The sequence below is a fragment of the Molothrus aeneus genome, chromosome 1 (assembly GCF_037042795.1).
Source record: "Molothrus aeneus isolate 106 chromosome 1, BPBGC_Maene_1.0, whole genome shotgun sequence".
NCBI classification, from domain to species: Eukaryota; Metazoa; Chordata; class Aves; order Passeriformes; family Icteridae; genus Molothrus; species Molothrus aeneus.
The window spans coordinates 78248805-78275045 of record NC_089646.1 but is presented as its reverse complement, the minus strand read 5'-3'; the positions used below and the strand labels follow the sequence as shown (position 1 = coordinate 78275045).

Genomic DNA, 26241 nt, shown 5'->3' with positions numbered 1-26241 from the left:
TTTCAAGAAAAGCAACAAAAGGGCGAAAGTTGTTCCCATCTCTGTCATGTTCTCAGGCTTACCCCACCTATAACACTGAGCTTATTGACTGTACAAATCCCTGCCTTAATGCTGCTTACAGCTGCATGGTAATGCCTATCAGCACTGGCCTACAGCTGCTTCTCATGTGTCCTTAGGGACTGCTACTCACTTTTAAAACAGAAGTATCAGGCATTATGGTAGACACTAGGACCATAATATTTAGAATAGCAGGCTCTAAGAAAAGCATGTGAAGCAGCAGATGCTCCAGAATCACTGGGTTTCCACAACATTTTTAATATTAGTTGGATGCAGAACAGCAACTGGCAAGTCATTAATTTCTATCCCACTGCAATTAGATAGCACATCAGTCAAAACCACCCAGGTAGCAGCTTATGCCCATTCCCATTGCCTTAACTCATTAGGCTGTAGTAACCTGATCATTTTCAACAGTCTGTTCGCAATGCTGTTCAATTTCTCCCTCAACCTCTATCCACTTCAATATATTTTTCTAATAAAATTCCATTAAGTGAGGTAGGAGATGACATTAAGCATGCTATCTCCAGAGTTTCTGGGGCATGTGAAATTAATTGATATACTGTACAGCATGTGCGGCGTTACTTCTGCAGTTCCAATTCGTTAAATGCCCTTTCTGCGGTTACAGGCAGGGAGCTGACACCTGGCTACAAGAGCCCTGCTCTGGACTGGTGAAGAGCCAGGCTGGGCAGCCTCCAGCCCTGTAACACAGCCCCCATGTACAGACAGATGCCTCACCAATCCTCTCATCACTGACAGGAACCAGCTGTGAAGCTGACAGCTGGACTGGGGCTCTCTTCACCTCCACAGACCCCTAACCAGAGATGGATGGATAAGGGGAGAAACGTCTTGCAAACCCCTGAAAGGCAGCCCCATGCGCTCCCCCTGCCCCTCCTTCTCTAAGCCACCACAGGGCATTCACTAAGACAAAGGGACCATCAGTTCCCCCATACTTTCCTTTCCCCTCCATCAGTCTCTTTTGCAGCATTAAAAGCCCACATCTACCTGCCTCCCTCTTTTTCTCCTTAATTAACATGCAATTATCGCTGTGTGTCAGCTCTCCTTTCTCACTGTTACCCTGCTGTTACAGCCCCCATTATCCACCTGTTCACCCTCCATCAGGCCCAACACAAATTGCAGCTTTGAGCATTTGCTAGGGGAACTGCAGTGGTGCCCTTGAAATCATGACAATTTTATTAGCAGTAAGAGGAATATCCCTCCTCACTGTAACTCTAGCACTTTTAACAGAGTGGTGAATTTTCAATCTGTGTTTTATAACACCACCCCCCCACCCTCCCATGCTGTGCGACAGCTCAGAAGATTTCATCTAGAAGAGAGATACCATTTCAACATGAGATCGTATCGCAGGCAATTACAGCACTGAGACAACAGCTTAATTTCCTGGGATCATCCCCTCTTGGACTCTTAAATAAGTAATAAGTAACAAGGAAGGCTCTGAAAAAAACTTCCTCTGTTTGATACATATTTCAGCACAGATTGCACAGGGAAAAATTTTAAGAGGCTTCTTTTTTTAATTACATGACTGCAGTCCAAGTATGACCAATAAAAGAGACTGCTACGGATCTTCCTCTTTCCCTTATTAAAGTCTGGCTGAAGTCTTTGGAAAAGAGTAACTTGAGGCACATCATCCCAACAGATGCCATGGCAAAGATGTAAATAAAAAAATCCCCATGAAACATGATACCATCTAGCTTCATCACTAAATAATCACTCTATAGCTTCTGCAAGAGGAAGTACGTGACAGAACAGTACCTCCACGAAAAAGCACTGGCAAAACTGCATCACCATGAGCAACACATTGGGACTTTTCTTGCTTCTCTTCAAAATAGTAAATATCAGAAGAGGTGACAGGAGTCCATTTCTGCATACACTCATTTAAAATGGGGCAGTCTTTCACATGACTTAAGCACATTTTTTTTTAAGTGACAAAAAGACTTCCAGAATATTAGTCATTACTGTGAATTATTAAAGTTTATTAAATAAAGTGAGCTGGCTTCATTGCCTTGTAATGAAATGAGGTATAATAGAGAAAGGGGCAGTGTATTACAGCAATAAAAGAAACCTAGTGAACATCAGAAATCATACTGGTAAAAAATCACCTCATTGAGTAATGCTTAGGACATGTCACTATTAAAAAAAATCCTCTCTCTATCTTTCCTTTCAGCAAAAATGTGAAGAACCACAGTCTCTACTGACAAAGATGCAGATTTGTGGTTCCAGTCTTCTGGTGCTTTAAGGGTGTACTAGCTCTTTGCAGGAAAAGTTAAATGCATGCACAAACTGCCACCAAATTATAATGGCACATGACAGAACAAACTCAGGACTTCAAAAACAACTTCCTCATCCCAAGGCAATATGATGAAAAAAGCATATTCTTCACAGACACAGTGGATCACATTTATCACCTACCAGGTGTCACAGTCTGACCCAGGAGTAGCCACAACCAGCTTAGTCTGCATGGACTAAGGAGTTAGCTGGCCCAAGCAAAGGCTCTGCCTTCATCCAGGGTAGTTCAGCAAAGTATCAATGGGCTGAAGCAGCACTGTTATTAAAAATTATTCCAATTATTTTAAAAGGTCACGTTAAAAGACAAATCTTCCAGAAGTCTTTGTAAATTGCCTCTAGGATACTCCACTGCAGCAAGATCTGCTGCTGTAAGAATAATTTCCTACATCACTTCCAGGCTTACTACTTATCCCATCCAGTACCTATCACAAGGTCTTACTAGAAGCAATATTTTATAAGCAGTAGATCCCAGAGTGGCAGCTCTAAGAGTCCCAAAGTTAGGAACCTCGGGGAGGGGGGAAGGATACATGTACTCCCATGAAGAACGCTACCAACTCTCAACTTTATAGAATCACAGAACGGCCTGGGCTGCAATGAGAGCAAAGATCAGGTAGTTCCAACATCCCTGTCATGGCCAGGGACACCTTCCACTAGAACAAATTGCTCAATGCCCCATTCAATGTGGCCTTTAACACTCCCAGAGATGGGGCATCCACAACTTCTCTAGGCAAACAGTTCCAGTGCTCTCACCCTCACAGTGAAGGATTTCTTCCTAATATCTAATCTAAACATACTCTCTTTCAGTTTGAAGTCATTCCCCCTTGTCCTGTCAGCACATGCCCCCAGAAAAAGTGCCTCTCAATCTTTCTTGTAGGCTCCTCCACTTGCCCTCCCCTGGAGACCTTGAGCAGTCACACAACACAGCCCCTTTTTTGCAGGGCAGACCTTCTGGTCTGGCAAATGCAAGAATCTTAGCAGCAGGTTAAACCGGTGTAAAAACACACAAAAAAATGCAGGACTGCTCGTGGATGTGTGTTGTCTCCTGAGCACTATTTCTGCACCAGACATCAGCATATGGCAAATTAAATGGGTTAGCAATCAGAAGCAGGATCTCTAAATTATATATGATGCCAACACCACAAAGCACGTGAAATTTTAGAAAAGGTATGATCACGTAAGAATGACACTTTCACTTTGCTTGTAAGACAGTAATCCAATTTTTTTTTGTTCTTTGCAGTTTCTAATCTGATTCTGGAAGTCAGTAATTACTTATTTTAATGAAAGCATTCCAAAACAATTATGAATGGGAGAAATGCTACCAGAGCACTAGAAAGCAGACAGGGGAGTTCTGGAGACTTCCAGTTGAAATAGTTTGAGAGTTTTTTTCAGTGATATACTGTGAGAACTCCTGTTAGAAGCCTGACCCCTTAAATCCATGGCAATGAACAGGGCAGTTTACCATTCCCTGATATATGACTGTCTCAAGGCTTCACACAGAACCATACACAAACTCTTGAACTACTTTGGTACAGACTAAACCAGCAACAACTTGTTATCAGATCATGGCTAATGTATTTATTTAAACCAAAGAATAAATGGAAGTTGAGTTACTCAGCCTGAATCCCAATGCAGCACTTTGATTACTGTATTAAAGGTTGGGTTCCTTTTGCACTTTCAAATTTTTACTGGAATTTTACATTGTTAATTAATCTCCTAAAACACCTTTAATCACAAACCACAGACACTCCTGCTCCCCCTTTCAGCAAAAAGGGTAAACAAGATTGTTTGCTGATTGTCTACAAGGACTTACAAAATTAGAAGTTCCAATCCTATCTTCTCAGCTAGACATGGAGTAAGGCAAGACAAAATTAAAGATGTACTTCAGAAAGGAAGAGATTTTTCCTCAGTTCTTTGAATGCTTTTTGTTTTGCTTGTTGCCTTCTGATAGCAATTAGCTTTGAGCCTCCGTCTTGAAATTATCCCACAGTTCTTCAAACACTGAAAAACAATTTATTCTTAAACAAGAGCTGACAAAGACTGCTGTTATCCACAGAAGTACTCTAGCAAAACTTAATATAGTCAGAGTAGTCCTGTCTAACATGAGAGGGTGGGGTTTTTTTAATAAAAACACAATCAATTTATTTTAGTTTGATGCCAAACAAATCTAAATTACATACAAGCTTTTATTGATCCAAATCCACTTTTGTGTATTTTACACTTAGTATTACAAGAAAAAAGTTTTCAATGTAGGAACAAAATACAGTTTGAAATGTCTTACTTTCCCATGTAGAAAAAGCTTTCAGATTAAAAGAGAAAAAAGTAGAGTAAGCAATATCCCCCTCAATTTTTTTTTTTTTTAGATTCTCTATAATGAAAAAGCAATGAATAAGAAAACTGCCCTAATGGAAGACCACTTCATTAGTCCTATAAACCAAACATACTGAATACACCAGAGTCACCCTGCTTTTCATCTTTTCCCCTTCACAGATGCTTTTCAGAATTTTGGGGTATATCCTCTCAGGTTTGTTCCACATCCAGCAACCATACACCTTGCACTTCTTCCCTTTTATGTCAAAACTTCTCCACAATAACTTTTCTGTTTCTGTGGATCCCTTATGATATCTGTGTTCTACCCAAGCTCGCTTTTCCCGTGTAAGGTCATTAAATTTTTTCTACACTACCCTTCTCTTGACCTTACACACTCTACATCAAGGTGCCCCTCTGTACTTCACAGACTTCTAGCATCTGAGACATCCCAGTCTTCCTGCTTCCACAAATAAATAAATAAAGAGGGGGAAGCAAGGAAGGACAGACACTTAGGCTCTCCATATCTCATGCTACAGGGAGAGTGCGAGAGAGAAGGCAGAAGAAGACTGGAGGACTCTGTTGAAGCACATTATGTGCTGCTCCTGAACTAAATCTTTGATCAACAATCTCAACAGAAACTGCTTGCATTATTAAAACAGGTGTAAGAAGACTGCATTACTCTACTTCTTTCTATCATTGTGTTTCCTTACTACAACCAAAACTCAAAATATTCTTCACAGCTTGGAACTAGAGATTCTGGAATAGATCAAATACAGAAATTAAGATGTTTTGTTACAGATATATACATTGACATCGAGAAACAGGACTTAGTTCAACTTCCTTAAGAGCACTTTCAAGCCTTTCTTCTTTAAAGTGTGAAAAATCTATGTTATTAGAGAAAGAAAAGCATGCTTACTGATGCCTCAAAAAATATGTTTCTGGACTGTTTTTGAACAACTCCTGAATTTCCTGGAGTTTCTTAAGGAACTGATTCTGTGTCTGAAAAGTAAAAGTATTTTTTTTTAAAATGGAGTATTGCTATTAACCTTCCAATTTATTCCACAAGTATTACTTTGTGGGCTTACCCTTAATATGTGGGAAACTTCAAATTAAACTGTAGTACAACTGGCTCACCTCAAATAAGCTACTCAAATGGCTACTTCTATGTTACTTTTACAAAAGGCATGGGAAAAGATTTTTATCACTATTCCACACAACCTCTGCATCTCGTACCTTTAAATCATCACAGCTACAGGAATCTTACCAAATAAAACCAGTGTTTTCACAGAACATGCAGTGGCAGGTAACTTTTAGAAGACCACAAAATAGCCATCAAACTTCATTATGTTTTCAACATCAAATTTTAAGGTGTCAGGATGAAAAACCTGGGAACAGAAGAGTTTGCTCCACACTGCAGCTATGGTCTTTGTGGTCCAGAGCTCTCTCAGGTGAAAGGATTGATGGTAATCAGGGTTGAGTTTATGCTGTGGCAAAGAAAACCAAATGTCTACCACATACACATCAGCAGAAAAAGGAGAAAGATGGCTGGGCCACATTTTGGTGTGCTTTTTAGGGGAGGCAGAAGAAGGAGCAATGGTATGCCATAAAGAGGATGGTAATTAATGCCCTCGTTCATGGTAGGATCTCGATTTATCCTCACTGTGGTAAGTATACCCTGTCTTTCAGCTAGTCCCATGCTAATTTCAGTGGGACAGAATCCAGTTGTTTCATGTCTGAAGCAAAGCTTCTTTCTTAAAAACCATAATCAAAGTGAAGTACTAAACTACAATTTAATATTTTTTAAAACTGCATGTTTTAAATGTTTTCAACCAATCAAGTCATTCCTAAGATGGAAATGCCATACTCTATAATCATCCTTACATGCTTGGGCTCCTGCAGTCCTCACCATGTCTGGTGACTCATGGTGAACTTCCAACCACCCAAATTTATATCAGCTTTGCTTTTTCTCTATATCTGTGTTCCTTGTAAATGCATTCAACATTATAACCCCTAAACTGTTGGTTTTTTTTTTATTTTTAAGTTCAGCTGTAGGATTGACTGCAAAATGACCTGCTTATACATACATAGGCCATACTACAAATTCAAGAGCACCCACAGGAGAGGATCTTTTCAAGGGAACCAGGACATGACATGGAATGTCAGTAGAAAGATCAGACACCAACAGCCAAGACCCACCTTCTACATGTTCTCCTTGTCACTGGTTTTGTTAAGTGTCTTCTCACACTGCTCACCTGTACTTTCAAACCATGTCCTTCAGTCCATGATGGAAACTGCAGCCTCTCCTACCAACCACTTCCCAGCTGGCCTTTTCTCCTTCTGTGCTGAGCATAACAGACCAAGGCCTTTTCAAAGCCAGGCTTTATGCTTGATTCCACCAGCACAGTTCACAAGAATATTTTGGAATAGTTTTGGACTATTTTAAAACATGATTTCAGATGATCACAGGCAACTGTTGGGCAACAGGACACCCTCTTATATGCAGCCTTGTCTGTGATGTTGACCCTTCAATCCAGCTAATGTGACCTTAAGCTTCCCTTGGTGCAACAGTGTTAAGCAACACAGTCCTGTTCCCAAGCCCTTCCAAGGGCAAAGGCTGTGCTATCTCTTCAAGAAAAAAATTGTACTTTGTAACCCAGCTACCTTAACTTCTACACTAAGAGATTCCTTCAGCTCCCTACAGCTTCAATCTTGCACATTCATTGAGTCCTTGTTCTAGGAAGTCAAATGAAACTGTCTAGGTCTGTTTCTTAAGGGTTAAAAACTGGGTTTTGGTCACGTTAGGTACCAATGTAAATACCCCAAACTGCACGGAGGCAGACACCTTTCTGCAGAGATGGTAAATACCTCTCCACCTGGTGAAGAGATACACTCACAGATTAATCTCATCTTCTTTTTCTCTTAATTTTCTCCTATTGGACAGTTTGTTCCATGTGGATGGGGACTACTCAAGGAAACACTACAAGTGTTATCCTGAATCCACACCAAAAGCAATCCAGTTAGGAAGTATTAAATCAATTTAAAAAAGGTTGATAAAAGAACACTGTTACAGCCAAAGGTAAAAACCAAACCAGCAGATAATAATACAGAAATATCTGATCTAAAATCAGATAGACATTTTTCCTTCTATAAGATATTCACAGGTCTCTGGCAGTTTTTCTCCTGTATAAAAAGCCCCAAGTCTCCTTGGTTTTACTGTACTTTTTTTTGCTGACTAATACAATGCAATCTCTACCATGCAGCAGTCCTATCTACTGGGTCAGAATAATGATCTTTTGTACAGTTTTCATATAAACAATTACTGAAGAATTTCTCTTTGCCATTGCCACGCAGATAGAGCCAGTGACCTCCTGAACACAAACACGATTGATCAGAACAAGACATTGATTTTTGTTATTTTCATGGGCTGCAATACAGCACGTGAAAATAAGTTTGCACATGGGACTGTAGCAATCTGTGAGCACAGTTTTAACCAGGCGAGCTCCAGCTCAAATCAAGAAAGGCCTCACAAAAAGCAGAGACCCCTTGGCTTATCACTTCATTTCAAATGGCCTGTGGCACAAACTAGTTCTTCCTCCTCCTCTGTTATTGCACAATGCTCAAATGAGCCTTTCAAAACTGTCTGAAGGTCTAATTTACCCTCCAGCAAGGAAAAGAAAAAAATGGTCTTCTTCCTTCCTATACATTCATACTGGAGAGATGAAGGGGCTTTTCAGAGAAAATACACACAAAGGAAAACCGAAATGCTGGTAAAACACTGAACCAAAGAGCATTGTCTCTACAACACTGGTGAAATATTTTTATATAAAGCTTCACAGATCTGTTTAATTCTGCCTGAAAGTATTTTACATACTGATATCCAGATTTCCATAACTTCTGTGGCTCTTTAATATTTGAAGACCTCTTCTATAGAAAGGGCTTTTTTAAGAGGAAAGCAGGAAGAGCAGGAATTACTCTTTAACAGACCATGAAAAGAGAAATCAAAAGCCAGCATAACTGAAATCTATCTCTGTGCCAGGCAGTTAGCTGGATGGTACTGAACTGCTGCCAAATAGCTGTCAGTCGAGAAATCAGGACTGAGATGGCAAATGGAATTAACTGTCAAAAATCTGCTAAATGGAACTTTTGGATTCCGTTTGCTTTTAAAAGGATAGACAGACAAACATCAAAGGGAAAAAGCTGAAACTGCCTGTGAGAGAGGGACCACCTCTTTTCAAATAAAAAATAACAGGCTGGCCATGAACCAATAATCCATTTACACAGATAAACAATAGCTATAAAAGTTAATTCACTCCCAACTTAAATGGGTTTATTTGCAGCGTTTCTAGTATTAAACTGCTGGAATATGTGTATAAGACAGTTGGACAGTACAGCACAGGCAGGAAACTTTGTGCAGCTCACTTTAAATCTCGCTTTACAGTAAAAGCCTAACCTATGTAAAGAAAACGTGCTGGCGACAGGTAAGCACCCTAAGGTTTGGAGTCCAAATTCCTGCCCTCCTTTCAAAGACTTTGCTGGACTGGGAACAACAGATCTCACAGAAAGGAGCCAAAGCTTACCTCCAAGTGAGGCAATGGCACATGCAGAAACATTCAGCATGGTTTGCAAAAACTCTAACTGAACAGCACTAAGCTGCTGTTGGCATTTGTGCAAATGACTTATAATTTTTCTTTTGATTCTTGATGTTGGTCTGCTTTCTGTTCTTGGCTCATAGAATTAGCAGTGACATGCAATAAATGAATACTAGACTTCAAATCTGGGAAGACATTAGCAATATATACCATCACCAATGACAAAATCTGCACATGATGACACATTTCTACTTTGCAGTTTTCTATATGAAGTTGCCATCAAAGATAGTTTAGAGCTTTTGTATTACAAATAGAAAACTCATGGAAGTCAACAGAAACTGATCCTGTTGCAGTCCATCTATTATTTATTTCCCAACCAACCAACTAATCAACTGAGAAAAAAAAAAACAAAAACTGGTACAGAGCAGAATAGAAAGAGCAACCTTTCATGTTTTAATAAAACTTTGACCTCTTCACCCTCTCCCCCTCACTATAGCAGCCCACTGATGCTAGCAGGTGAGATCCTTACTGTTATGTGTACACCCAGCAGGTTACCAACACCACCTAATGTGCTGCAAACCATAATATAAATTTATGTGTTGGTGCAGGCGTGGGCACATGCGGCCACTGCACACACTGCAAAGTGTTTGTGTAGCTGTGGCATACATGGCAGGGTACTCAGCAACACACACCTTTCATTTCTTTTAATGGTATCACATTGAACACAACACCTCAGGCTGAAATACTTCCTTGGATCTGAAAATAAGCACCTTTAAAATTCCCAGTATTTTCAGTTGAGGACTTTGTGAGGACAAGAGTTCAGACAAACACTCTTTATTGTTGCTGTTATTATAACTATTAGCAGTTTCACAAGTCATGCAGAATGGAGGAAGTCAGAAGCAAGGCTGGTTAACCAACCTTGATGGCATTTGTTTACTTCTCATATCATTACAGCTATGTTTCTCCATTCACACATATTAAAAAAAAAAAAGGTAATTTGCCTGTGGTAGACAATTTTTCATCTATATAACTGACCAGCCTTTAGAAATAACAATCACCAGTAATAAATTTCACTAGATTTCCAATTAAAACCCTGCTGTGTTTTTATAGATCTTTGTCTGCTGCTCTCTAGTAACAGATGTGAAATGGAAGCTGTAATTAATGCTTGGAGACAGGAACTCGCTTTGAACCACATTTTGAAAACATTATCTGATGTGTGCAAGCATAACATTCTAATTATGGAGGTAAGCAGCTATGTATAGACATTTGTCATGCATTCTTAGCAACAGCATTCTCTGCTTCCACACTTCTGTGGAAAGAGCTGGTGGCAAGAATTTTCCCCATCTTCTCAGCAGCATAGGAAGGCGTAAAAAACACTGTGATTCATCAGCACAAATCTTTGAAGATTTCTTTACTGTAAAAGCAGAGCAATTAAATAAACAGCAGCTTCCCCCGTGACCCCAGAGCAGATCCTGCAAACTGGTTACCTGGGACTGCTCTACAGCAGTGGATGCCTCTGGAGAGGGACCATGCAACCACAGCTGGATTGCAGACAAGACCAGGATAAATGTACTTCTAGGGGCTAGTGTAATTGTTCTAGGGACATGTACTGTTTTTATATACATGTTTTACGGTATTAAGTAATGACACAGTTTCTGGGTACCATTGTCTGGGGTTTTTTAAGTCCACGGCCCACAGTTATTTATAGCAAGGCACACGAAAGGCCAAAGACAAAGGCTGTTGAGCTGTCCAGGACATAGTAGGGGACCATGACATACATACCTTTTTAGGTTCAGTTTCTGCATGGAGTGTGTCTAACTTTTTCCATTTAAGAAACCAGTCAGGAGGTTTTGTCTTTATTAGAAAACTTTAGGGCAATGGTTTAGTGGTATTTATGGTGGCATTCAGTCAAAGGTTTGCCTTGAAGACATTGGAGGACCTTTCCAACCTTAGTGATTCTATCATTCTGTTGGCTTCTACTCATCTTTGTTTCTCTGCCTTCACCTACAACTTGTGTCCCTGTTACAGGACATGTGAGCAGGAGTGCTATTGAAGTGTATGAATTATGTCTGGCTGCATTACATCAACCATGACTTTAGTGTGTCCCACTATTTTCTCACTGTAACATGCAGCAATATCCACTTCCTGCTGACCATCATAGCACCATACAGAGCAACTGCACTGGATCCAAAAGGAGTTTTACTGTACTCAGAGAAAAACCAAATATGCAAAAACCCAGAAAAACAAGTCACAGAGAGCAACTGACCTAGATACTAAAGTGTTTGTGTCTGCAAACAGAATTTGAAAAAACCCCTCTGGTGATTATTGATTAATACAGCACAAACATCAACTAGTTGCCTCTGGGAGCCCTCATGACTTCGAGGGAGATAAATTATCTAATTACTGCAAGCTTAACAAACTCCAACTGAATGTGCTGCTTAAGTAAATAAACACTAATAGATTTAAAAATCAATGCATAAATAACTGAAAATCCCTTTTAAGAACAGACAGAACTGAGCATTCTGTACCATGAAGTGGCTAGGAGCTCTGCAACAACCTTGTCAGGGAAGAGACAACTTTTCCAGTTTAATACCTTTTTCAAAAAATCAGATAAATGTTGCTTTTTCATCCAAGTTATTCAATGTTTGTTGCTTCAGCCAAAGAGAGAAGGGAAGCTAGCCATGAAAACTAAGCTCCTAATTACCATCACATCCCTCTGATGTGGATGTGGCTGGTACAGCACTACATGTCGACGTGGCTGGTACAGAACTTTTCATACACATGCACGCATAACAGATGGTTATAATTATCGGCCGGCGAGCTGCACTCCTAATTTGAGAGTGAGCAAAAATAGGTTGTGTTGTCCCTCACCCTTCCTGGAGACCACACCCAACTGGTGGACAACCCAGAAGTCACTCTCTTCATCAGGGGAGGGTGACCAAGGCGCCACCACACTGCAGCCCAAGCAGAACACTGCTCTGGGCATGGTGCACATCCTCCACCTAAACAAGGCAGGCACGTGTCAAATCATCAATATCACCACTTCAAAGGTGGATGTGCCTACCTAGCATTTCTTAATTCAAAAGGAAAAAGCTAATCAAAAGGGGTTTGAAACTTGTTTATTTCTTGAATTCATGCAAATGAATGTGCATATGACACTGAAAGCCTCTGCACTGACTTGTACAATATATACTGCAGTTATTTCCAACCTGCCTCTCACCTCAGCAAAAGCTGCTCTCTCATCCTCCACTCTGCTCTTCTGAAATTTGCTCACCTGCATCAATAACAAACCACTGGCAGAGACAAGACAACTGCAACTCATCCCAGAGCCAGTCCAAACACCATAATTTGTGTGACTCACAGCACAATCCACGCCATGTGGTTTATGGAATTCTCTCCAAGGCTGAGCCAGTCTGCTCCGCAGTGTGTACTTAACTAAAAGTAAACCAGAATCAACAGCTTGGGAACAATTTGCCTTTGAATGTTGACAAGAGTGGCTGCCACAGCACTTGCCCTCTCCACATTATGTGCCCTGTGATGGCCTCCCTTCAGAGGTGACCAAATCCCCCAAGTGCTTCACAAAAGGCTCTGTTTTCAAATGTGGCCATCCTCCATTTTTAGCATTAGTGTTTATCTTTCCATATTTTGCCACATGCCAGTCTAGCATGCAAGTTAATCTGAGCATTCAAAGAGGAGCGATGAACCTTGTACGCTGATGTCCACAGCTGGATAACCCACTGTTGTTTCCAATAGGAACAAAATGGGAGATGAAGCAGCAATGAAAGCCCATGCACTGTATGATCACTGCCATCCTAAATTTTGTCCTTTCCTGGACAACAAATGTGGTATAGCACGGAACCAAACTTTCAAATAAATGCAGTATTAGTCACAAAGCCTGAAAAAAATACCAGACAGTACCAGCCTGCCTGAAAGAATCAAGAAAGGACTTGTATATCCTATGCTTCTTACAGACCAGAAAGGGAAAGCACACACTCTTTCATGGAAATTCACACAAAACGTATCACAAGATGTTAACAGACCTGACTGATACAAAAAGATGGTTGCACATAGGCAAGAACAACGTTTTGTCATTCACCTTCTTGCAAACAGCAAAGGTTCAGCTGAGAGCCTCAATTATGTTCAGAGCCAGGCATCATTCTCACTATGAACATAATCTGTAATCTAAGTCAATATTCATCCCTCCCCAAGAGATATCAGGAAATATAGAAAATCCTCTGCTGATCCTTTAAAGCTGCAGTTGTTGGCAGCAGCAAATAAAGTCGCTGATGTGTTTGACACAACTTGGAATCAACAGCAAATAACTTTGTAGTATGAATTAGGAAGTACTGAAAAGTTTAGGAACACGGGTATGAGTGTTCCTAAACTTTTCATGTGAGACAAAAATGTTAATAAGTAACGGAAGATTAAACTGAGTCCAAACATCTGAAGATATTTATTTAAATGCTGGAGAAACAGCTCTTCAAATACAGAACACACAAGTTAACAGAGGAAGATCTGCATAAACATTAGTCTTTCTGAGAAGTAACTGTTTAAATTTCCCTTTAATTGTTTGTTCTGTACCTTTGAAATTATATACACTTTACACTACAATTAAGTAGATTGCACTTGATATAATGTTAATGTGTGTGTGAACAAGAAAGCCCCAAAACTCAAATCCCAACTTAGTGTATTCTTTGTTAAGGTAAAAAAGGTGCTTCCTTCTCAATGCCACTGAGAAAAGGAACAAAAAGCCGCCATGCTCAAGAACCACACTAATATATTTGTAATACTACAAGCATAGAACTCAAAAATGACAGCATAAACCTTTGCATATCTCTTCCCCCTACTCAGGATGTGAACAAGAAGGTGCACAGAACTGAGACAAAAGGGATCTGTAACCTAAAAGCCAGAACACAGCAATTATAGGGTGGTTTGTATCTGAGGATGGCAAGAAGTCTTTCAATGGGATGATCAGCCCCTAAGGCCACAGTGGAGAGTGGTACACACCTTCCCAATTTATCCCCAGCGCATCAGGGGCAGATACAGACAAGATGATGAGGCAGATACAAGAGACAATATGTGAACTACAGTGATGAAGCCATTCCTGGTCAAGGGAGAAGGCAAATGTATAATCTGTAAAGTTTTGCTTGCTCCTGCCATAAATTCCAATGGCTTTTACTGTCCTGTAATAGGACTAGTTTGGTCCCAAAGCAGAATGACTGAGCAAGTTTGAATGATCAGCTGCAAAGTAACCTTCAACAAAGGTAAGCTTAATGCATCTTCAGTCTTTTTTTTTTTAACATTAAAATATGATTGAATTGCTCAATATAGTGAAGCAATTTTGGCTCAAAATGACAGATCTCTTTTTGCAATAACAACACCCCCTTCTAAAATACATGCTCCTATATTTATAAACTTTCATGAAATTACTCAAGGCATTCAATCAGTTTTTTGGGAGGTTGGAGAAAAGAAGATGCTTCTATAGTCTGGTCCTGGTTACACATACAGGGCAAGAGAAAGGCTTTTATAAGAATTTTGAAACACATATTTTTTTTCCAACCACCTTTTCAATAATTTTTCAGGTGGATTCAAAAGAGTAAGCAGTTAAATTAGCAAAACTGAAGGAACAATGTACAGTCAGTATCAACTGCAGATCTGTCATCATTAACAGCACACAAACCTGTTTGTCTAGAAAAGTGCACCACACTAAGCACCAAGGATCAGAACACCCTAAACTTGCCTTGACAAGCTAAGAAAGAAGCTAGGGCATGTCTCTTCAGACAAGGCTGTTCTATGCCTCATCAAAAAAATCACACTCATACCCTCATGGTTTTTTAGAAGGGGGTGTGTCTTCTATGTGAGTGCACATCATAAAACAATTTTTTAAAATTTGGCTCACACTGAGTACCATATGCTAATCTAACAACACTGATTGAAAACTAAACTTCTATCAAGTATATGTTTTTTACCCACACACATAGGGTTGTTCACTTATGCTATTCAACTTTTGTTTGCTGATTTTTCTGAAAGATAAAACAGTTCATTTATTTTGAGGGAAAAATATACATAAAGATTTATGTAAAGAGAATTGCCTCAGTATTGAGGATTCCCCATGCTATCCATTTTTAGGGTAATATGCAAAGGAATATTATTTCACTGTGCCCTTTTTTGCTTTTTATCAAATCTTAAATACAGGGAAAATTTGTTTTTTTCACTTAGATATGCTAATATTTAAAAATAAGAAGCCAAACTCAGTAGAAGATGGTTGAAATAAAGCACGTATATGGTCAAATCAAGGACCCAGGCATGTGATGAAACAAAAACCATGTTCTGCAATTATTAGTAAAAAAACCCAAACCACTGAACCACTGAAAAGTGCAATTTTGCAACCTGTAGTAGCTGCTAATATTCCTTGTATTTTTCTAATGTTTAGTGCAGTTCCAGACTCAGGAAATATTAGCAGATAGTTCAAGATTAATGAAAATATTGAAGGAGCAGGTAAATCTAATCATAAAAATCTTCATTACGGAGTTAAGAAAGGGAATTCTGTATGGACTAAATCCTAGTTTTGGAAACTGATAAACAGGTGTCTGTTCTCATAGACCCAAAACTCCAACTATCTTTATTTAACAGCATTTATTTAACAGCACAAATGCTCAGCTTGACAATTGTATGCTTCTTTCATAATACCCTTTCTACTACAACGCAGGAGGGGAAGCTGATCAGAATTGGATCTTAGCCTAACAGGATCTCAAATGGCAGTGACAGACTAAGTTCCAGCACATCCTCTCTGGTGACATACACAGCACATGTTGTTGGGGCAGAGGTTAAAGAGGAGGAAAATGAGAGTCCTTTACACAACCCCATCACTGAAAGTGTAGAAGTGTATGTAGCATTCAAAAACATTCAAAACCATTCCCAGTGGATATTTTTCTTAATTTTAGAAAAAACTTACATAGATTTTATCTTGCTGATATCGCTGGAATAAGTTGTGCATAATGGAGCCTTCATGGAGATCTACGAGTGCTGCCATGTCTTCCACACCCTCTGTGCTTGTTGGATGCATAGGTGTTACTTTTTGGTGTGTGATCGTGCTCTGTTTATAAGTGAATACCTGAAAGAGGGGAAACAAAAACAATATTAATCAGAGCACACATTCAAAAACTCCTGTCTGAGAAGGGAGCTTTCATACCCATTCATATCCCCTATCCATCTTATCAGTGTGCAGACTTGCAAAATATAATAGCCTGGCAGGGATACCTTCCTCTAAAGCTTTTCTGACACTGATTGAAGCCCCAAATACCTACATGGGTCATCAGAAACTAGAACACACTCACAGTGCACTGAGGATTGTAAGGGCTTTTCCTGTTAGAGGGCAAATGCAACCTTGTTTCACACTGGATTTGTGCTAGACTTTATCAAGAGAAAAATAAACCAAGCAATAACCATTCCCAAAAATATGAAACCAACCAAACAATAAACCACCTCTTACAGTACAACCCACTTACAGTCAAATTGCTCTGGGAGGAAATGCTTGACTGTGCAAAACAGCAAATTAAAATTAATGCTCTAATAGGCTGCAAGTGTTCATATGTTTGATCTGAAATCCACTTAAATGTTTCCATTCAACTCTCCAGTCAGGAAACAGTCATTACACCTTATGCGAGTAGCATTTTAAGTTCTGTGTGCTGCAGATATTTAGAAATTAATAAGCCAACAGATTTCTTAATTGACTTTTGGGACTAGTTTCTGAAGCCAGCTCTTAACAGGCAGTAAAAGCCCTAAAAAAGAATTTAAATACTTGGTTGGAAAACACTTCCAAATATCTTCTGTAAAACTATCACAAATATGCAAAAAGATGTACACATCCTCAATATAGTTAAACTTTTATGAATACTAATAGCATCAATAAAGACTACATCCCATTTCCTGCAAATTTACATCTTGGCACTTCATCCTTATAGACGTATGCCCACATTTGCACAGCCAACGCTCCTCAGACAATTCTTGTCCCTGCTAATGGCACCATTTCAGTGTTAAAAAGTCAAAGCATGGAACTAATGCAACTACTTTGGGGAAATACTAATGTGGAACATTAGAAAAAACCTAAACCCTTCTGAAATCCTTTAAAATAATATTTATGAAGCCAACAGAAGCAGAGCCATAACTGTCAGCCAAGCACCAGCAAGCACTGTGGGAATGCTGCTGCGGGCTGGGGGTCACGCTGTGCCTGAGGGGCCACTTCTGCGCAGGAGGAGGAAATCCCTCAGAGGTTTATCACCATAAAACCTTATGTATGTTCCTGGCAAAGAAAGACTGAAGGAGTGACATTGCAGGAGGCCATCCAGACAAACAGCGATGTTGTCTGTCCTGCTGAGACAAGTGAGAAAAGAGAGGCTGAAGAAGCAAGAGGCTGAAGGCAGATCAGGTGAAACACCAAAGCTCTGTACTTGGATATCCTAACAACTGGCAGAGGAGTACAGCCTGAAGACATTTCCTCATTAAAATAGTATCCTAAACATAGCAAATGCTGGCACAGGCCATCACACCGTTACAGGTGTCACTTGCACCAGCACAAAGCATACTGAAGGAAAGCTGGGGAAGAAAGGAGATACAGGAAAGAAATTTCTGACAGGAGCTGGGAGGCATCACAGACATCGACAAGGTATGTGAGCAAACTGTCAAAAAGTTCCAACAGGTTCAGAACATCCTAGTCCTTGGTTGAGGGGAAAAATACAGACATGGTGAGTTCAGAGCCTTATTTTGTGGTGAAGAATCATAAAAATGACAGGACAATGATTTGTACAGGGCAGAGGGACCCTGCCAAGATGGAGAAAGCAGCCACTTGTAGGAGCATGTGGTCCAGACAGAAGATCTAATCGACAGAACTAACGTGAAGAGCATCAACTGATAGCAAAACTTTTGTGGCTGAAAAATGTGTTAGCAGTCCTAAGACTAACCACACAAACTTTAAGTGGAATTAGAGATAATTACATCTCAAAAGTTTTAAACTGCAGTTCTAGTCAGAAGAACCATACAGGAAAACAAGGTCATACTGTAGAACAAAAATACCACAAGCTGAAAGATTTGGAAATAAAAGAGAAATAAGGAGAGCAAATCCTAGAAAAGTATGCAACTTAACAGAGGCTATGTATCATCCTGGATACAGAAAAACAGATTCAGTGGGAGAATTAGGAAACCAAAAAGGATGACACATATCCTGTGAGTGCATCTCATGTGAACATGGAAGGAAAGCAAAATATCACTTCTAGGAGGATAACCTCCATATTTGCGATGCCTATCCTTTGATGAGTGATGCACAGGTTACTAAGGTAGGCAAAGCACCCTGTACATCACTCAGTAAGTTTATTAATGTAAAGAACTCACAGACAAACACCAAGAAAAACAACACAACAAATGAGTTGCATGTGGCAGCACTACAAGATGGCCTCTGCAGATTCATCCTTACCACTCAAACTCACTATTTTCTCTTCTTCAGTCTAGTTGTTCTAATACTTCCATCTTTGCCACACACTACCTTCTTGTTTGGGTGAAGAAATTATTCTGTGAGCTGATTCAGAGATAGGACTGTGCATCACATAGCTAGAAAACATACCAACTTCTAATAATAGCTGCCACCCAAATAAGAAAGGAGGAGGAGCTCTTCTTGAAAACTGAGTAGCCACTTCTCCTTTATTTTTAATTCTTCCAGAACCATGCATCCCTCAGATTTCTTAAACCCACTGTAACACTTGATCAAAGTCATCTAACAAGATCAAAGTCATGAGAGAGGGCTGCAGGATCACATGTACAAACCTCATCTCCTTAAAATGGGCTTTCTGCAGTCCTGCTGCTGAAAGGCCTGCTTTGTTTTATTTCATCTTGAATCACGCCTTTATTGGGATAAGGACATGGAAAAACTACCTTGAACTTTATCATTACTAACTAGAAGATCATGTTATGAAATATTAAAGCACTTGAAATCCTCAGGAAATAGGAACCCAGAGCCACTCTGCAGGGTCAGCACAAAGAACAGGAAGATGACCCAGTTGGCTCCTGAACTTCAAGAGGACCCTGTTGGCAGAGTGCAGGAACATCCATCCTCAAGGACCCTCCCAGCATTTCTGGAAGGTCAAGTGCAATGCACAGGAAACTAGAATAAGATTTAAGACAAGCCTAAATGAGAATTCAGCAAAAATGTCTTTCCTTTCTAGATATAAATGGTTCAAGATAACAAACACGCTGAATACATGGAAAACTCTAAATTAACCTTAAAGAGACAGCATGCAAAATAAGAACTCTTGACGTTATTCTGGAAATGAAAATTAGAGGTTGAGATAGGATGGACCAATGCAAAGAGCAACAACAAAAAGAACAAGCTTAAGAAATATAAAACAAAACAGCAAACTCAGCCTAACAACAGTCAAGTGCATTTCACTGAGAAAGGAGAATCCTTCAAAACTGCCCTGTTGTCCCTACCACAGCTTACCAGTGCTCTGATGAACATGCCAAAAAGGGACTCAAATGAAGAAGTGGCCTAAAAAGCCAGAGGACAAATGCTATCCTGCACAATTAATCTGGCATGTGGGAGGAAAAAAAAGTTGTCTTTCAAGCCTTCCATTTAAGGGAAATACCACAAAACAATGTAAAATTAATTTTCTCCATTGAAAAAATACCCCTAAGTTCAAGACTTAATGGAAATTATGTTTTAACAAAAGATGTAATTTTTAATACAATTTATTAACACGAGCAAAGTACATCAAAATAGACTCTCAATTACAGGAGCACAAATGTTTTCTTTCTTATGGTACCATTTCCTGACATAATGCCAAATTTAAAAAATCCCTGCTTGAATCAGATTATTAAATGGCATCAAGAGATTTCACAACAGGTGAGTCAAGTGAGTTTAAGAGAATGCTGAATTAAGTGCTTATGTACATCAAAAAACCCTCACAATCCCCACTTCTTGCAAAAGCTACAAGTCACACCTGGGATTTCCTGCCTGCATGAATCCCATACTCAACTGAATCATTCAGGGTGTTTTTCACAAGGAAGTGAGGTTTGGGTTTGGTGCTGATGACCCATATTGGACAGGAGGAAGGCAGAAGGTACTCCAAAAGTTTCCTGATCAACAAGTTGGTATTTGAATTACAACCTTCATTGTTTTGGTGAGATTTCTGTGAGATTTTTATTTAAAGGCAGAAGTAGGCTCATATGCACCATGTAAGTCCTGACACGAGCTGGATCATTATTAAAACTGTTCTCTGAAAATGTGCAAAGTCACCTACTGAAGAGTTCACATATTGCAAGCATTTTAGAACAACCCCTTCTACACACTGATCCATTACCCACCTCATGGGCAGAAACTGCATCAGAGAAACTGCATCAGCTGGTCACCTGTCATAGTCTTGCCATTAATAACACATGCTGAACATGGTACTGCTTGACTGATGCCAAATACTGTCTGCTTGGGCATGGTTATGCAGTTTAACATGTCCCTGCTGTCAGTCTTGTTCCAATAAATCGAGAGGGTTTATTTATTGGTAGAGGTAACATATATGGAGCAACCAACTTCCCTCAGCTGCTCTTTGCTGTTCAAGAATTTTTTTTATCAACCCTAGGTGTACTCTATAAACTGCAGGGCCTTACAGAAGATAATCCTGATATCCAAACACATAAACCAGAAATATTAAAGTTTTGTCACACACTCAATTTAAATTAAGTTGCTCAAATCTATACAATCAGAGAGATAATGTAAAATATGGCAAACATAAAATTTAGTAGAACAGGAAAAGTGAAAACAAAGAGCTACTGGACAGAAGTCACCTGAGAGACAGGTTTACAAAGTAAAAATATACAAGCAAGCTACCACAATTTCTTCAGTAATTCCTGTGATACTAGACAACAGCATCTGGGCAGTCCACAAGTACCAGAAAGCAAAACTAATTGACCCTAAAAGAAAAGCCCACAGCTTTCCTGTTGCTGTCCCATGAACTACCCTATGTGAACTCTTCACAGGATTAATCCCAATGGCTACTGTGATGTCCATGAAAATGGACATCACAGCTCCAGAGGACTTGCCAGCTCCAAGAGGACTTGGCTCATATGTTTATGACATCAGTGCCCTCTGTTATCTGAGGCATCTTTTTGCCTATTGTCACTGACCCCACAGCAGAGATGAGCACGGCCCAGCAAAACACAGGACTGTACAGAGAAACATCCACTTAAAAATATTAATTCTTTTTTCATTCTCTGCTGTTGGTCTGAACTGAGGATCATCATTTGTGTTTCCCTCATGTTTAAAAGTTAAAAGAATGTAATAAATCTTACAAAATGTCTTTATAGATGTGTCCAAGCAGAAAAAGGAGGCCATTACAAGCTGTGGAATGCAGTGTTCCAGGGAGAAAAATAAATCATGACAAGCCGAAGGACCCAGAGATTAAAAACAAAAATAAAAATGTAGTATTTTACCCTTTTTTCCTGGAGAGATCTACTGTCTAATTAGATACTTAAAGTACAGGACAGGGATGCTCTCTTACAAATCTAAGTAATTTAAGATCAAATGTAAAGCAGAACTATTGACATTGTAAAATTCTACAGTTAATTGTGACAAGAGTGAAACCCAAGTAATGTTTTTGCCCAGTAATTTACTATTTTTCTGTATGAGTTGACCTTAGACACCCATTGTGTTGTTCCAAAATAAATTTTCAGATAGCAAGATGTACCAGGGACCAAGGTTTGCTTTGATGAAATGTAATTTAATCTCTATCAAAGTAACCAGAAAACTCCACAATGAAGTTTCTTAACTATAATCCTATGGAGGAAAATGAAATAATTTTATGTAAAACATTTATTGATGTCAGGAAAAAATCACCACCAATCTCCTATCTGTGACCTCCTGGCCTTTTCTTCAAGCAACTATCCCATACACACATCAACTGAGAATCAGCCTATTTTCCATCTGTTTTGTAAAATTCTCCCCCTTTTGTGCTGGGAACCACTGCAGTCTCTGGCCTTCCTTACCTGTTAGATGTTAATCTTGAACTCTAATGGAAAATGTCTAAATGACCACTATGCACATCACTGTACCAACCCAACCAGTGAGTAACACACAGCCTGTAAATTGTGGTTATCCTACACTTTATCCTTACCCTCTGCTCACTTTGGTTCCTGCCATTTCCAGTCTTTGCTCTTTGTCTTATCAATCAAGCCCCTTCCAAACCCTTCCTCTCAGTCCCCATTCCATATCTTTCCTCAGACTCATTGCGACACCTGTGGGACACCTGTGTCACTAGCTGGTCCCAGGTTCAGGTTCAGGAGCCTGCCCTGAAGCCCTCATCACCCTCTCCCCAGCCTCCAGCAGTAACAGCACCAGGGATCACTTGCAGCACCTCACCAAAAGGCTTTCGTACTACAGCTTTCAGGTTCTCACACCCACACACAATTTCCCTTTCTGCTCCCAAGCTCCACAGTGACACAAAGCACGCCGCCAGGATGACAGCCCTGCTCAGTGCCACAGCAGAGCTCATCAACCCACTAAATTGTGCCTCTTTGTTGTTCCTCTACATGCTGACCACTGTCAACAATCTTGTCTGATCAACACCTCCCACCTAACTCCCATTCCACAAGAGGTATTTGAAGTTTACTTCACTCTCTGAACCGTTTCCATTCATAGACAAGCTCTGCCATCAAGTAAGAACAAGCTTCTAATTACAGGTTCAGAACTTATGACCCTTCAATTGGGCTTCCCTACATAGACAATTAAGAAATTTAATTGGAAATAAACACATCCATTTTACCTAGATTACACTACTGTAAGCTAAGCCTCTAGGCAGTCCATATAATTCTTACAATGAAAAACAAAGAATGCATCTTCAACTTTCTTTCCAAGTGATCTTGTATAACTTACAGCACCTGCAGACACCACAAGGCTCAACGTTTAAGAAGCCCACCTATAAATACTGCGACTGCAGTACTATAGAAAATGTGCAACACCCCTCACATGTCACCAGCATCTTCTTCACCATGCAAAAGTGCTGCTTTCTGTTTGTGAACAAAGAAGCGAGAGAATTGCAGCTGCCCAAGCTTTCCCACGATGCTGGAACAAGTGGAGCAGTCCAAGGGCAGGACACAGGAGATGTACCCCAGCACATGTCCCCAGCTCCCTGACAGGCAGCCAGTCTGCAGCAAGGCCTGACCAGCTCTGGCCACACAGAAACCCAGGGAGGAGGCTCTAATCCACACATCACTGCAAGATGAGACAGAGCAGACCCCTTCTTGTAGCAGAGAAACAGAAGGTCTGGGCCCATGCTCTCCATGGGTGCAATCTCCATCTGTCTTGGGACACCCCACCAAAGGAACTCCCAAATCAGTGTTACTGTAAGGAGCAATCAGCAAACAGATGTAACGGCAATCACTCCTTTTGCTTTCAGTGCACATCACCTTAACTAGCTTAAAGGACAAGGGGGTGAAAACTGATGGTCTCTGCAAGAGGAAGACCAGAACACTAAAAACTCTCACCCTTTATCCATCATTTTCCACACAATGGAAAAGCACATCTATGGACAATGCCAGGCACTGAGAGCATTAGCTTTCCTCTCAGCATCACTTATTGCTCAAGTGAAAGTTTCAGTGTCAAATTTGTATTTATCTGTGATTCACAGAAATAAACAATGACTATTTGCAAAGGAATGAACAAAGCTGGATTTGAATAATATGCCCCACTATCAAAAAGTGGAACGACTATGGTCAATAAGCAGCCTACAAATTATACCAGCTTTTTTGAGACACAAAGCAATTAATCTCAATAGGTCTTTTTTCTAAGAACAAAATAAAAAAGGAAAAAGCCCTGCAGATAGCTGACTGGACTGTCTCCAAGACTAGAACAGGAGCTGCCAGTGTGCAACTCACAGCAGTGAAATCAGAGGCAATGTTTCTATGGGAGCTGGAGCTCTAAATGAGCATCCCTGTAGAGCAAGCCTTTTCCCAAATGAAGGATTGCCAGAGAAGGTGATACTGCAGTGATACTCTCCAGGATTCCAAACAAAACCCAAGCAATGCCATTGTGAGCCTTTTGCCCTCATCCCTCTAAGCTCTTCTCAACCCAACACTTTACATGAACTGACCCTGCCTGGGCTGCCTGTGTAGTCCCCATGGCCTGTGAGTGCTGATGGTGCCTAAACCCTGTAGGAATTGTCCCACCTGCATGAAGTCATGCACAGGGGGACCAGGAGCTACCTGGGGAGCTGCTGCCAGGCACAGCTGCCTGGTAGGAATTTCCCATCAGGAAAGTTTCTGGCACTTATCACCACTGTTATTCCCAAAATCAAGGAGGCTCTGCCGCAACACCAGCTGTAATGGATCAAAGTTCCTTGCATCAACCCAGTGCAAGCTGGTCCCTCCACACAGGGGGACCACAGCCGCTGGGCTGGGGTGCTCCTTCCTCTACAAGGCTGCTGCTGCAGAGGCCTGGGAGGGAATAAAAAGAAAACAGACCCAGAAGAAAGGGTTTTGCATAGAAATGGATGGTCTTCACAGCAAATTTCCATGTGCTGAGACAATTTAGGGCTTAGGTTTCCTTCACCCCTCCTACCAGGCACCAACCCCTCAGCCCTGGTCAGATGCAGCCAGACATGGAAGGTTTTGCTCCAGCTCATGGCTCACTCACCCAGTACTGGCTGGGTGCCAGGAGCTGGCAGACCTGCAGGAGCACCCCAGCAGGCTCCAGGGCCACCCTCACACCAGCCGTGAGACAACCAACATGGCCAGGAGCCAGGCTGGAGAAGGGCCAGCACAGACTGCACTTGGCTGCTGGCAGCATGATCCAGTGCACTCCCAGAGCAATGCACCAGCCAGGGAGGACTGCACGGTCCTACAGCCCCCACCCACCTCCATCCTGGAAGACACCACCCACAGAGGCTCAAGCAGTAACCTTCCAGACCCAATTCGCTCACACCTTCTTCTCCTGCAGGTCTTACACCACTGGGAACAGAACAAAGAATACTTCTCCTCCAGGGCTTTCCACCACCAACTCCACCTCTGTGTTCCTCTTGCAAAACCTCCCCTATTTCCAGTCATTTCTCCTACCCCCCATACACTTCTGCCCCTTGCCATTATGGTCCCAGTTTCCCTCCTGGTGCCCTCTCCTGCCCATCACCTCCCCACAGGGAGATCTGTCACTTTGGAACCACCCTGTCCCAGCTGTCAAGGCAAGAACTTGCTTTCCAACCCACACATGCATTTCATTTTGAATTCAAAGTGTCCAGTCCCTGAAATCTGGCAGAGGTGCACCTCAGACAAGCTGTCAGTCAACTGGTTCCCTGTCTGTTTTGCCCACAACCAAGGGAGGACCTAAATGTCACGGGAAACACAAAAGGGTTGTCAGACAACTAATTAACGCTCTACTCGAAACAGAAGTGTCAATGTTATGTGAGACTCCCTAAATATATTGGGGCAATAAAATAATATAGAGCAAGAATAGGATACTGGCAAGCATTAGTCATGAATCCAGTGCTGAGGGCAAAAAACCCTCTGCACTGGCTATTTTTAAAGCTGTTTGTGAATTAAAGACATGACAACTTGCATATGTATAGAGGAAGTCCATAAACACATAATCTCAGTTTTCAGATCTCCTGAAAACTTTTAACTATAAAACTCTCAATTTATGTTTCCCTCAGTTATTTTTCTTTAATTTCTCCAAATCTTGGCTTGATTTTACCAGTGTAAGTACTGTATGACTCACAGCAACAATATTTGATTGTACTCAGCTTTTTAATCAAACAACTTTTTGTTCACAAGAGCAAAGTGCCTGCTCCTATAGGACCTTCCTGCCTTAATTTAAAGAAACATCTTTTAGATCTTTACATATTGACATGTTTCCAGAGAAGCACAATAAGCAAGAGACTGACATGAGAGTGAACTGGTGGAGCTTGACATTTATCTTTTGAGGGATTGGATTAATTTTCAAGTTCTTTTGAACCCACTC

The 26241-nt window shown here is 40.6% G+C and overlaps 1 protein-coding gene across 1 annotated transcript in view; it reads right to left on the bottom strand.

Annotated features, from left to right (window-relative positions):
- Positions 1-26241, bottom strand: part of MYO10 (myosin X) — a 162979-nt gene that overhangs the window by 73514 nt on the left and 63224 nt on the right. Inside the window, exon 3 of the mRNA XM_066559602.1 lies at positions 16213-16371. Within this exon, the coding sequence (XP_066415699.1) occupies positions 16213-16371 (159 nt within the window). The remainder of the gene's footprint in view (positions 1-16212; positions 16372-26241) is intronic.